The 12,192-nt window shown below is 41.1% G+C and overlaps 1 protein-coding gene across 4 annotated transcripts in view; it reads left to right on the top strand.

Moving 5' to 3' along the window:
* The window catches only part of LOC111870208 (splicing factor 1), a 55,670-nt gene that overhangs the window by 32,145 nt on the left and 11,333 nt on the right, over positions 1-12,192 (top strand). For 2 of the 4 annotated variants that reach the window (XM_023862302.2, XM_023862303.2), the window contains exons 3-4: positions 11,552-11,764; positions 12,008-12,145. In XM_023862302.2, coding sequence (XP_023718070.1) covers positions 11,552-11,764; positions 12,008-12,145 — 351 coding nt within the window. Of the gene's footprint in view, positions 1-2,461; positions 2,652-11,551; positions 11,765-12,007; positions 12,146-12,192 lie in introns of those variants that run through there. The other 2 variants (XM_023862305.2, XM_023862304.2) reach the window with 2 other exon arrangements.

Raw genomic sequence — 12,192 nt, 5'->3', positions numbered from 1 at the left:
CCCGTCCTCTCATCAGCGAGGGCGCCCCAGAAAAACAAGACTATAACTATCAAACAGTAATAAATATATGGTCATGAGCCCCAGGAGGGTGCTCGACACCAAGACTTACTGACTGACGGACTGGCTGTCAGTCGCAGTGTGACTTTGACTTTGACTAGTTCGTTAAAATGATAAACGTATATTTTAATAGAATATGCTTTTGCTTACGTGCGACTTCAATTTATGCATTAAATTCACACTTTATGCTTCTTAATTCTTTCTCTAATTCCTTGTACAGTACTTCTTCTTGTTTTCTGGTTCCTTTTTTTTTTTCTTGTTTGCTTCCTTCTTATTCTTTTCTTCTTTATTCCCAAATTTTCTCTCTTGTAATTCACTTCTCTAATTTTCTATTTTCTCTTTTAATTCCTTCCGAGTTTTCTCTCTGTCCTCCTTTCTCTTTCTCTCTAGCTTTCACTCTCCCTTTCTCTTTTCATTTCTCCATTTCCTTCATTGTGTTTCTTTGGTGCTTCAGCCCTGTGCTTCTTTCTTCCCTCATGAAACAAGATGCTTCCATGATGTCTAGATATGAAATTATGTTGCGTCTGTTTTGCAGGGAGACTGGATCTTATGTCGCTCAACAATTCATTTGCTGTGGAGGTTCAGGCAGGACAGTTTATTTACAATACAAGTTCTCGGTGAGGGAGGGCGGGACCAGAGCCAAGAACAAATTAAACTGCTGTGCACAATAGTGGCATTAAATTGCAGTAGCACCAACCAAGCTGGTTAGCATGCCTTTTGCTGGTAGAGTAATGTCGTCAAGCCTTATTATACCCAGAGGCTTGTCCCAAGACATGGGTGTCACCCAGTGATCCGTGTGCCGGATCTGACTCTCAGAGAAGGATCACAATTGATTCCTGAACAAAGAGGACTTCTAGTAGAATGTCAGTATGCTGTCCGTTAGTCACACAGAAGTTGCCTTCGATAAGTGTGGACGCTGGACTATGATAAACGTGTCGTTGGCCTGATGACCCAATTCAAGTCCGTCTCAGTATGAATACAAGTATTAGAATTATATTTCGCAAGATGCGTTGATTGCGGCCTGACAGGGAGAGACATGACGAAAATAATAGACGTGTTTCGAAGTGCAAATAAAACACGTCTTTGGAGAAGATGTAAAGGTAAAACTATCCCTGTAACAGGCCGTGGAGGTCCATAGGGTTATCAGACGTCGAGGCTCCCACATTTTCTCTAGACACCTTACCATGGCGGTGAGGTTATCAGCCTTATGCACCTGCTGCCCTTTACCCCCCAGGAAGATTCATGGTACTGATTTCTGTTAGAGATCGAGTCGATCCCAGGGCCATAGTGCGGCTGGAAGGATTAGGTCAATTGAAAAATCTAATGACCTCATCGCGAATCGAACCCTCGACCTTCTGCCTTGCCTCATAGTTTCTCAACCAACTATGCTATCGTGTTCCCCTTTGAGGAAAATGGGGGCATTTTTAAAATAAAGTTCTCCCCCTACAAATTTCAGAAGTTTTTCCAAATAAACGATGCTAACACGCCGATTATTTCGTTATGTCCGTCATTCCACAAGTAGAAGATCTAACGAGGTGACCGTTTTCGTCCAAACTCTGTACGGTTGGCATGAGCTAAATTTTGTGAAGCATAACAATTTTATTTCGCTTTGATCATTTTAAGAGTCACGCTAAGAAAAGAACTTTGAATTTTTTGTTCTGTTGTTGATTCATATGTAGGCAAATATGTTTGATTTTAGAAACTGTGTAAACGTTTTATTTTTCTTGTAAGCCGTTCCTCTAAAACACTGCTAGCCACCTATCAGTCTTCGCGGTGTCACAAAATATAAAACACAATCCAAGAACTATTTTCCTTCTTGCACCATTGGAAGCTGATTTCTCACCGAATCTTGAACCTGTTAATAACTTTTATAATTGCGAAGTAGTTGTGTTAACGTTAGTCTCATTGCATTGGGAGTGCTGGATTGTTCAGGCAGGAAACTGTTTTTCACTGCCTCCATTACACCACTGCTGCACGGAGTGGATAAGTGTTCTAGCGAAACTGGATCCCAAGCTTTTAAGGTCCTTTCCATTATTTGATTGAGTCGGAGAAAACTAGGACGAGTAATGTAGAGTTCAGAGAAGGATGACGCCGAAGAGAGATTTTTGGGTGGGATGTTTACGTTTAAATATTTACAGTATGTTGGGAAATGTGGTTAGTTAACGTTGGTAGTGTGGAGAACATTTTAATTTTATTACAGAGGAAGATTCGTGATATGGTTTTAAAAACTAGATTTTGGTGGCGAGATATAGAGAACTGAGGAAGCTGGGGTGAATTCCGAAGGAACTGAGCTTACTTCCAGAAAGGAGAGCGAAGGGAAGGAGAGGAAGGAATTGCCTCTAGCGCCACGGAAATCAATGCGGGCTAATGCTGAACTACGTGGAGTGTCTTTCAATACGGCCGAGGGTGGGTGGGCTAGCAGCTCATCGCAGAGGTTGGAGGATTCCATGAAGTTTTTCTTATCACCCATCCTCACCTCTGGGAGTAATATTAGTCACTCAGTTGAGAAGTCTGCTGAATTTTGGAGTAATTTCTACGTTCTTTAGTGTATACATGAAAGTGTGAGAAGTGAATTGAAGGATCAAATTACATTGGTAAGTTTAAACCTTGTTCGATATTTTGTAATGCCTTGCATGTAACTATATTTCGATATGTAATTGCGTAGTATCAATGAACTGCATGTCAGTAGTGGATGCTGACTGTGGTGCTATCCGATATTTATTTGGTAACGGTCCGTTGACGTTGTAGTTGTTACTCTTGAACATAGCCTCACATTTTTAAGAGTCATGGAAGTTCAAAACGTCGAGTAGAAGATAATTTAATGATATATTAAATTAAGAGAGTAATTCTGTCCACGCTGCAGGAAGTTCATTACGTTGTAAACATTGGTTCAGCGAACCTAGCAATGTATTAGGGAAATGGACCTCTGCAAGATATTTTCGGGGGAGGGGGCATATTTCCAAGGTGGAACAACCCGACAGTTTCCTTAGAAACGTACTTTGAAACGGCTTAATAATATTTTTTACCGATCGCCCTACAGTGTTCAGGATAGAAAATATTATATTAATTTAATTTTTATTATTAATATTTTGTGCATTACCTTCTTTTCCACAAATTTAATTTATTATAATCCAGTAGGAGAGTTATTCGTCTGGTTTGCTGCCGACCCCAGCTGGATTCAGTGGTTACGGAATTATAAATTAAATTCACAGCTCTAAGATGTAGTGCGGATACTAATACACGAATTCGTGTCTGAAGTGGAGCTTATGACAAATGCTCTATTGTCACAGACAACACTAACACAACGAAATATCGTATTCAGCTATCTCCGTAACAGATCGTGGAGGCCCAAAGTATTGTGGGACTTCGAGGCTCCCACGTTTTCTCTAGACAATCAGCTCACAGATGGCGGTGAGGCTGTCAGCCTTACATGCCGGTCGCCCTTTAGCCCCCAGAAAGATTCCTGGTACTCATTTCTGTTAGGGACTGAGTCGACCCCAGAGCCATATTGCGACTGGAAGGATTAGGTCAATTGAAAAAAAATCCACTAATCGGGACTCGAACCTGCGACATTCCTGCCTGCAACATAGTGCTTCAACGAACTACGCTACTGCATGCCCAAATCTCATATTCAGCCGTTGAAAAAGAGATTATAGAAACTGTTTAAAACTGAGAGATCTTCTCGGCCAATATTAATATTTCTTTATTCTTCTTACGTTCCACGTACGAGTATAGCATAGCTTACATAGTTCACAGGCCTAACTACAAAGCTTTATTACTGAACACTGCGTGTGAATTCTTGTATCAGTTCCGCAGATATACGGGACAAACCTTCAATTGATATCTGAGGAGTTCCAGTTCAGAGTGGTGGTAACTAGGGACAAATGAGTCGCAAGGAGGTGGCAGTTATGTTAACTCTACAAGAACAGAAAACGTCACAGGTGAGATCAGAGCCACATTTGTCCTGCTGCAAGTGGACATTTACAGGCCAGAAACATAACGTAACAGATTTTAGGTTTACTTCCCACGCTTTACATAAAGTCGTGTTATTTATATTTATTTTTCATACGGTGAAGTGTTTAGAAATATCATTAATAATGGAGCTGCGATGGCTTAGTCGGTATAGAGGCTGGTTACGGGGATGTACGCCCGGGATTCTATTTCTGGCTGGGGCAAAGAATATTTCTTATCTTCCGGCCTTCTATATAATGGGAAACGTGGGCCCTTTCCCAAGGGGGAAAACACCAGGGACGTGAAACTGAACACTCACCTCCATCTACTGACTAGTTTATGAATACGTGGAGATGTACTTCCTCTTCCTTATACGTCTTATTGGCATGGTGCTCAATTAGTCAAGCACAAGGAAATATTATTTTATTTACTCTACTTTCACACTTTTAGTAATAAGAAAGCAAGTCAGACTAATCCTTTTACTGCTCCAAAAACAAAATAAAATTTTAATGCCCTTATGGTTGGCTGGAGTCACCATTGTTGTATTGCTTGTCCAGGAGTTCGTTTATTTATATATTTTACTTTCCCTTATTTCCTGTTGAGAAAATTTAAATTGTGTTCTTTGATATGGTCATATTGCTTATGACTGTTTTATTACGTATTATTTTCAGGAACTGAAACCAAGGTGTATCATGATAACAAGTATTTAGGCTTTCTTCACAAAGTAAAACAAAAAATTATGTGGAGGTCATGTCTGTTTATTTGTCTGTCAGTGACCTAGTAACAGCGCCTAAGCCACTGAAAGGAATTTATTAAAATTTGGCATGGGTAAATTTTGCTAAAATTCATCAAACATTTTCGACGTTCAGTCATATTTCCCCATAACAGAGCCTGGTTTTTACAAGGTTATAAATGGGTGTTTCCATGTATCCCATAAATCTATTCACATACAATACTAAAATTCACTATCCCGGATTTCGTTATTTATGTAATCATAAGTAAATTTAATAAACTTCAACAAACACCATGGTAATAATATAAAATTATGAATGTGGCGTAACCCTTTCCAGTCTTGTTAACACATAATTACTCGGTCACCCGAAAATGGTAGGAACAACTTACAGTTAATTTTAAAGTGGGATCACTGGTTATACTCATAGTTAATAGGCTACGAACTGGACGACCGGGTTTCAATTCTCGATAGAGGCTGGAACTCTTCTCTTCGCAGCCAAGTCCAAACGATTCAGAGACAAACCCAACCCATTACGCAATTGGAACTATGGAGGGTGCTTTCTAGTGGTTAAAAGGGCCGAAGCTTAGATCTGAATACTTACCTCTCGCTAATGCCGACATTAAAGATAAGCGGAACTATGGCTCTACTAAATGTATTGCTAAATTAAGTACAGGGACAATTTTGCATAATCCAACAATAACAATGCACCCTTTACTCACCTTCGACAATGGTGCTTTACTTAGCATCACAATATGTATTGAATATAACTTCAAGAAAGAAATAACACTCAACTGCTGTATTCACTGTCAATTCAGGCGTGGTAAGTTGTCCATGTGCTTAACTAATTAAACACTACACCATGAAGACGTATGGTGAAGTGAGGGCATGGCCCCACTCATTCTTATTCTCCGCACTAGATAGAGAAAAGTGGTCTTATTCACGCCCGGATAAAGAGCCCCCTGTACCAACTGGATAGAAGTTTGGGTAGACCCCAGAGCCGATCTGGCCTCTACCGGGAATCGAACTGCAATTCCTCGGCTTTGCTGTCCGTAGTCAGTCGCTGTACGGACTGAGCAATCCCGGCTCCTTCCAGGCCTATTGTTTGGCTTCTTAGCAGAAATGCAAAATAATAATAATAATAATAAATTCTTCCACATCTTTGACAGACCGTCGTAGAGTCATGGGATATGCTTGCACTCGATTGACAGTGACTACCAAACCTTGCAAACGTAATCGACTGCTGCGTGGCAGACCAATTTTGATCACTGAATACCGACCGACAATTAAATCCTTCCAAAACGGATTGTTGCTCTGTAGAATATCGCTGGTTATTTTCCGCCGAAAAACAATTAAATATATCCGAAATTTTTGTTACCGAATACAGAAGAACGGTGAAATTTGTATGAAATTTGAAGCCTGGTGCTAGATAATTTGACACTTCGCTTTTGGGTCCCAAGTGAGCGTACCGCTATTTCAGGTGTCTAGACTATCCACAGGGAAGTCCTTTAAACTATGTCAGATTTGATCCAAATAGGTTCATTGTACAAGGGGTATACAAACGGATACACACAGATATAGATATACTTCCGCAGAATTCGGAAGTAAAGAATTTATTGACACATTTGCAACGAAATGACGCCAACTTTCCGTGTAAAATATCCTAAAGTTTCTGTCATGTGATAAAGAGTATTCCGTATGGTGTTGTGTCTTTTAATAACATAGCACAACAAAAAATAGTTCAGTTTCAAGCCAATCACGGATTATATTTTTACAGAAACAGAATAAAATCTAATTCATTAGATGAAATTTCAAAATAAAATGGTTTTCTAACGTGTTTGGTGAATTCATATGTAAATATATGAAGCGAGAGGCACACAGAAACAGGTACGCCCTCTTTATATATACATATATACACACACGAAACTAACCATTGAATAATTTATGTATGTTTATGTTTCTTCTGGCAAGTTACATCTTGTCTGTGAATGTGAAAGAGTTATAGATGAAATAATTGTATATAGAGAGAAATTTTGCACACATTTTTGAAGATTTTACTTCTTTATATAAATATTTTAATTTTGGACATTATCCAGAAACACAGTACTCCTATTAACCATCGTCGCGAACTTTTATATCTTATTTTACTTCTTTCCTTAAAATTGATACAAATAGACCTACGTCCTTCTCGCACTCAGCCCGGTGCGTGCCACAAGTCTTTTCATTAAAGAGAGCACAGTGAGGGGGTGGGATTGGAGAGAGAATCTTCCGGGGATCCTACTAGAAAAAGACCAGAGAAAAATCCCATTTCCCTCCCCCCCCACACACTGATGCATTTATCGCGAAAGAGCAAACAGATAAATTTTAGATTTCATGTAGACCTATCAGGCAAACCTATTCATCGGCGAAGGGCTCAGTGCAGGTTGAGATAACCTGGTTTAGGAATAAAAATAAGAGAATTCACTGGTTGATCAGCGTCTTAAAGCAGTAACTAGCTAAGTGCCTTCATATCGTATAGCTCTCTTTGAGAAGCTAATAGTAGCTCAGCTCCCAAGAAAGTCTCTACATTCTACAGAACCTGAAAGTTCGTTTTCATGTACACATGAACCCGCCATTAGCCCCTGCTCTGGGTCCAATAGCCAGTTCACACCCTCCCGCCCTGCTTCTTTCAGATATATTAACTACCTCCTACCTAGGCTTAGTTCCGAAGAGCAGTAACCAAATGTAGGCCTAAAAATGGAAGTAATACCGCAAAATAGGCCTTATATATACTTGAATCTCGAAAGTACGCTTTCAGTTTCACTCCAGAAAATATTCGTATTTGAAATTCAGAAAACTCCATCCTCCGGTGTGAACAAATGTGTTATATTAAAAGCGCAAATATCGCGCGCAATAGTCGAACTCAGGACACGTCTTATATATCCACTCTTTACATATCTCCAGGAACTGAATCTTTTTATTTCTTATTTGTTAGGTCCTGTTAATACGGCTTTTAAATCGGTTAGATTTAATAAATTCTTAGCACAAGAGAGCAAAGAAAAAAAAGTTGTTCCTGTGATTGCAAATTCAACGCTGAACCATAAAGTCGTGTAGGGGAGTGGATGTCTAAATCCACGTATTCTTGATCTCGGCACTAGTTGGAGGTGAGTTATCAGTTTCACGCCCCGGCCGCCGTACCCCCGGTACCCATTAGAGGGGAGGCTATATAAGCACCAAGAAACAGTCTGGACTGTGCGGAAAGGAGAAAATGTTGCCCCTACCAGGAATCGAGCTACCCACCGCTGAGCCAATCGCTATACCGACTGCGCTATCTCGGCTACCATCAGTACTTTAATGACACTGTCATCTTCATAAAGAAGTGTCAGGTAGTTGAGTTATCAGATAACCTAGTCCAGGTCAATCCAAAGTTCATGTTCCTTTCGTTGTTCTGGTACATGTGTATTCCATCATTAACGTCGGGATTCCCCACGCAGATTTCTGTCTTGTCGATGTGTTATCTAGTGACAGGGTGGGAATCTTCAGGAATGCAGATACACGGTTATACCTACATACGGAGTATTTTCTGCAGAACGTGTGGCTATACTGGCGCGCCATAGCCTTTTTGTTTTCTGTTTGATTCCATCGTTCATACGTAATCTATCAAATTAAGAACATACTGAAACGAACCCAGTACTGCTCCAGTCCAGCTCGTGGTAGCCGGTTCCGATGCGCTCTTAGGCAGGGCAGTGTCGTCACTATGGAGACGAACTAATTTGGTGACTTTGTTTGCTCCCTTAGTATTTGCACGGTGGAAACACTGATACTTTGTATGCTGTGCTCTGAGATACGCTGCAAACGGAACAAGAACTTGTGAACACTGAATACTCAATGTACTTTCTCTTTTAAACTAATGAACTTGTAAAGAAGCTAAATAGTACTACGAGTTAATGATATACATATTGTAATATAATGTCTGAAGGCCGAAATAGTACCGCCAGATGAGAAGTCCATTGTTACGCAACGGCTCGGTAAACAAATTTCAGCAGCAACGGATACGCAAACAGCAATAGAGAAATTGTTGGGGACGATGTTTTGTGTTCGGTGCGTGTAAAGTGGTTATAAAGGAAAGTTCAGTTGAGAATGAGTCAGATCCGTCTGGAGGCATGTTCTAATACCTCCACCTTGACCCAACGGGTCGTAGGAGGCGACGAAAAGCGAAGTCTCGAATTTGAGAAAGTAAAATTTGATCGCTAGTCCCACGGGACTCGGACTCGAGAATGACTGCGCTGGCCAAGACCAGCAGCAATTGTAAACGACAGAGCCGTCCTGTCGTCAGAGATAGCGCCCTACATAAAAAAACATGCAGCTGTCTGACTTACTCAGAATGAGTCAGTTGAGTTCCGGAGATCCAAGTGAGCAATTGTTCGAGAGTTGGGCAGATGGAGTTGAGATTTCGGTTTCATGATATTAGCCGGACAATAACGACGTGAGTACAGAAGCTGGAGAATCTTCATTGTTAAGATTCGATACCAGTAAACGTCTAGTGCAGCCATTGCAAGAAGAATAGTCATTTTTCAGAGCTGTTGCCAAGCAACGTCTAGTGAAACCGGCCTGAGGAGACTTAGCTGTAGTGATTTGTAGTGTGGAAATGAGCAAAAGTATTATAGTTGTTTGCAGTCACGATCTGTAAGTGATCAACAAATTTATTCACCAATCCAAACCCCGTCTACATTCACACATATACACATGACAATATATTATATAACATTATCTTGACGTAACGACTGTGTGACTATGCACTGAAGATAAAATTGATGAACTGAACTTGTTCCGGTTCAATTACTGCGGTAAAATTTCGGTTCCAGGGACTGCAGACGTACATAGGGCCCTAACCTTATACGTAGGTGAGATTTGGGGTTTTTACGATGGGGAAAACTTAAGATTCTGGTCTTCATCATATAATTTCGCATGTGGCTACGAACGCTTCGAATGAACAGGAAATTTTTCATGAGGATGGAAGAACCAGTTCCTTCGAAACGAACGTGCGTGCTGTCATAGCCCAGAAGATTGCAGTATAATTAACTTGTACGCAATGAATAAAACTGTCAAACTACGAATCGAAATATATTGACACCTGAAAGCCGGAATAGCTGAGCCAGAGTAGACGTTCATTACTACACAACGACTCGGTAAACAGGTTCCCTCGGTAATGAACACGCACTCAACAATAGAAGATCTACCGTTTCTATGCAACGGCGAGGTAAGCAGACCTCTATAACAAAACATGAATTGTTAAGGAACGGTATTACTTTTGGGACCGCCCGGAAACTATATAACGAGGATCTCAGACAGCTGAAACAGAAATCTCGTGTGGAGGCGAGGTCGAATACCTCCACCGTAGCCCTGCGAGTCGTATGAGGCGGCGAAAAGGGAGCCCAGCGCCTGGAGGTATCATTGGGCCACCCTGTTCCCGGGGGTTATAAATACAGGTTGGTGAAGTCTCGAATTTGTGACAGTAAAATGTGATCATGAGTACCGCGGGAGTCGAACCTGAGAATGACCGCGCTGGCGAAGACCAGCAGCAATTATAAACGAGAGACCCATCTTATCATCAATAAGGATGTTACATAAGGACTATGAAACCAAGAATTCAATTTAAAAAGATAAATACTGATCGTGGGTCTCAAGGGGTTTGTTGCCATGGCCAACTGATTGGCGATAAACCGCAAGTCGTAAAGTGACTCCCTACTCTAACTTAGTCACCCTAACCTAACCTAATATAACCAAAACTAACCACGCCTAACCTAAACTAAGCTAAGATAACGTTACATATCCTAGCTCACCTGTAACAAATATGATCATGTTGTACCTGAATGCGCTGTAGTCTGATGTTTCAACCTAATCTAATCTAACCTAACCTAACCTAACTCCACCTTACCTTATCTATCTTAACCTAACCTAACCTAAACTAACACAATTTAAATATTTTTTTATATTTAGAATGTTCGAAGTATTTGTAATTTTCTTGAAACTTCCTAGAATTTGGAAGCTCACGGAAGTTGCAGAAGATTTCAAATTTTAAAAATTTCAAACTCTTGAGAATTTCCGAAAATTCAGATCCAGAATCATTAAAAGTAAAGATGATTTAAATCATAACTAACTAAATCTACCGAGCTGAAACTGCCTTGAGAAGCCAGCAGCTGCTCACCCAGTCAAGAAATTTCCAGCACGATACAGAAACGGATGGTTCATTACGTTTTTCACGAAAGTTTGCCACTGGTCCCCATCCGGAACCAGACCAATCCAGGCCATACTCTCGCACCCCAACAAATCTCATATTTCTCCAAGATTCTTCTTGCTAATATCACCACGGTGTGGTGAGTCTTCAGGTTGCGGATTCAGGAGATATGGAAGGTAGCTGCAAGTACGTTGGGCAGTCGCGAGATCCAATAGCAGTTTTGGTATTGTCGGTGTTGGTTCTTGGTCCTGCTATCAGAGTTCATTAGCTGGATTTGGGAATACACATTCTGAAGACGGGACATGGATAGAACTGGCGCAAAGTTCTGTCCAAAGACGGGTATCGAAATTGTTGAAACTTCAGATTCTTCTGCCAGAAATTTCGTTGATTATTTCGTTGGGAGATAGGTTGTGATGGTGGACCGCGAATCGAACTTGCTCAAGATCGTGTCCAAAGCGATTTTTTGCTATTAGCGGTACACGCTTTTCAGATGCAAGTTCCAGCAAGTTGGTATTTAGGAGCAGCCCACACGAGAAAAATACTGCATCCCGAAAAGCGTTTTATCTCGTCATATCACCTGAAGTGTAATGTTTCAGTTACAGACGCGATGGCATCATCAGCGGCCACATCCTCCTATTCCAACACAGAGAGGTCTTGCCTTTGTGGCTCTGTGAATGCACCTTCCGCGTCGCCCCCGCAACACGCCTCCAATACTGCCAAGTGTAAAATCTGCCGCACGAAACCAAAATTCTGCTTTCTCCGTGGGCAAAGATCATTTGACTTAGGGCAGCAAGGACCAAGTTCAGCTGGTGAGTTCGTTGCCAATGTACGTCATCAATATTTTTCTTTATTCAAACTTGTTTTTTCTTCCATCATTCTCTGCTCCTTCATTCCTTGTTCCTCTTTTTACTTTTCTCATTCTTCATGTCTCCCTCCCTTCTGCTAGAATACCTTCGTTTTCGATTTATGTTTTGTCCTATGATGAAGTCCGGTGTTTCCCCTCCACATTAAAATCTTTGCCATATAAAGAGTGCGGCTAACTGGTATTACAGGTCTGAACGGTCACGTGGTGTCAGCGCCGCCCAACCGAAGCAAAGAAGCTGAAGCGATAAGGGATACCAGCAGAGCCCCCCTTCAGGGACGCCGCGCCAGGAGCGCCGAACGCTACGAGGGGTTGCGTGTCAATGGGAGTAAGTCTGTTAATAATATTAATGCAAGCAGAGTTCAAGAGGCAGGA

This window comes from Cryptotermes secundus, unplaced genomic scaffold, assembly GCF_002891405.2.
Source record: "Cryptotermes secundus unplaced genomic scaffold, Csec_1.0 scaffold1182, whole genome shotgun sequence".
Classification (NCBI taxonomy): Eukaryota; Metazoa; Arthropoda; class Insecta; order Blattodea; family Kalotermitidae; genus Cryptotermes; species Cryptotermes secundus.
The sequence above is the reverse complement of the archived record's forward strand: the minus strand, read 5'-3'. Positions and strand labels throughout refer to the sequence as shown.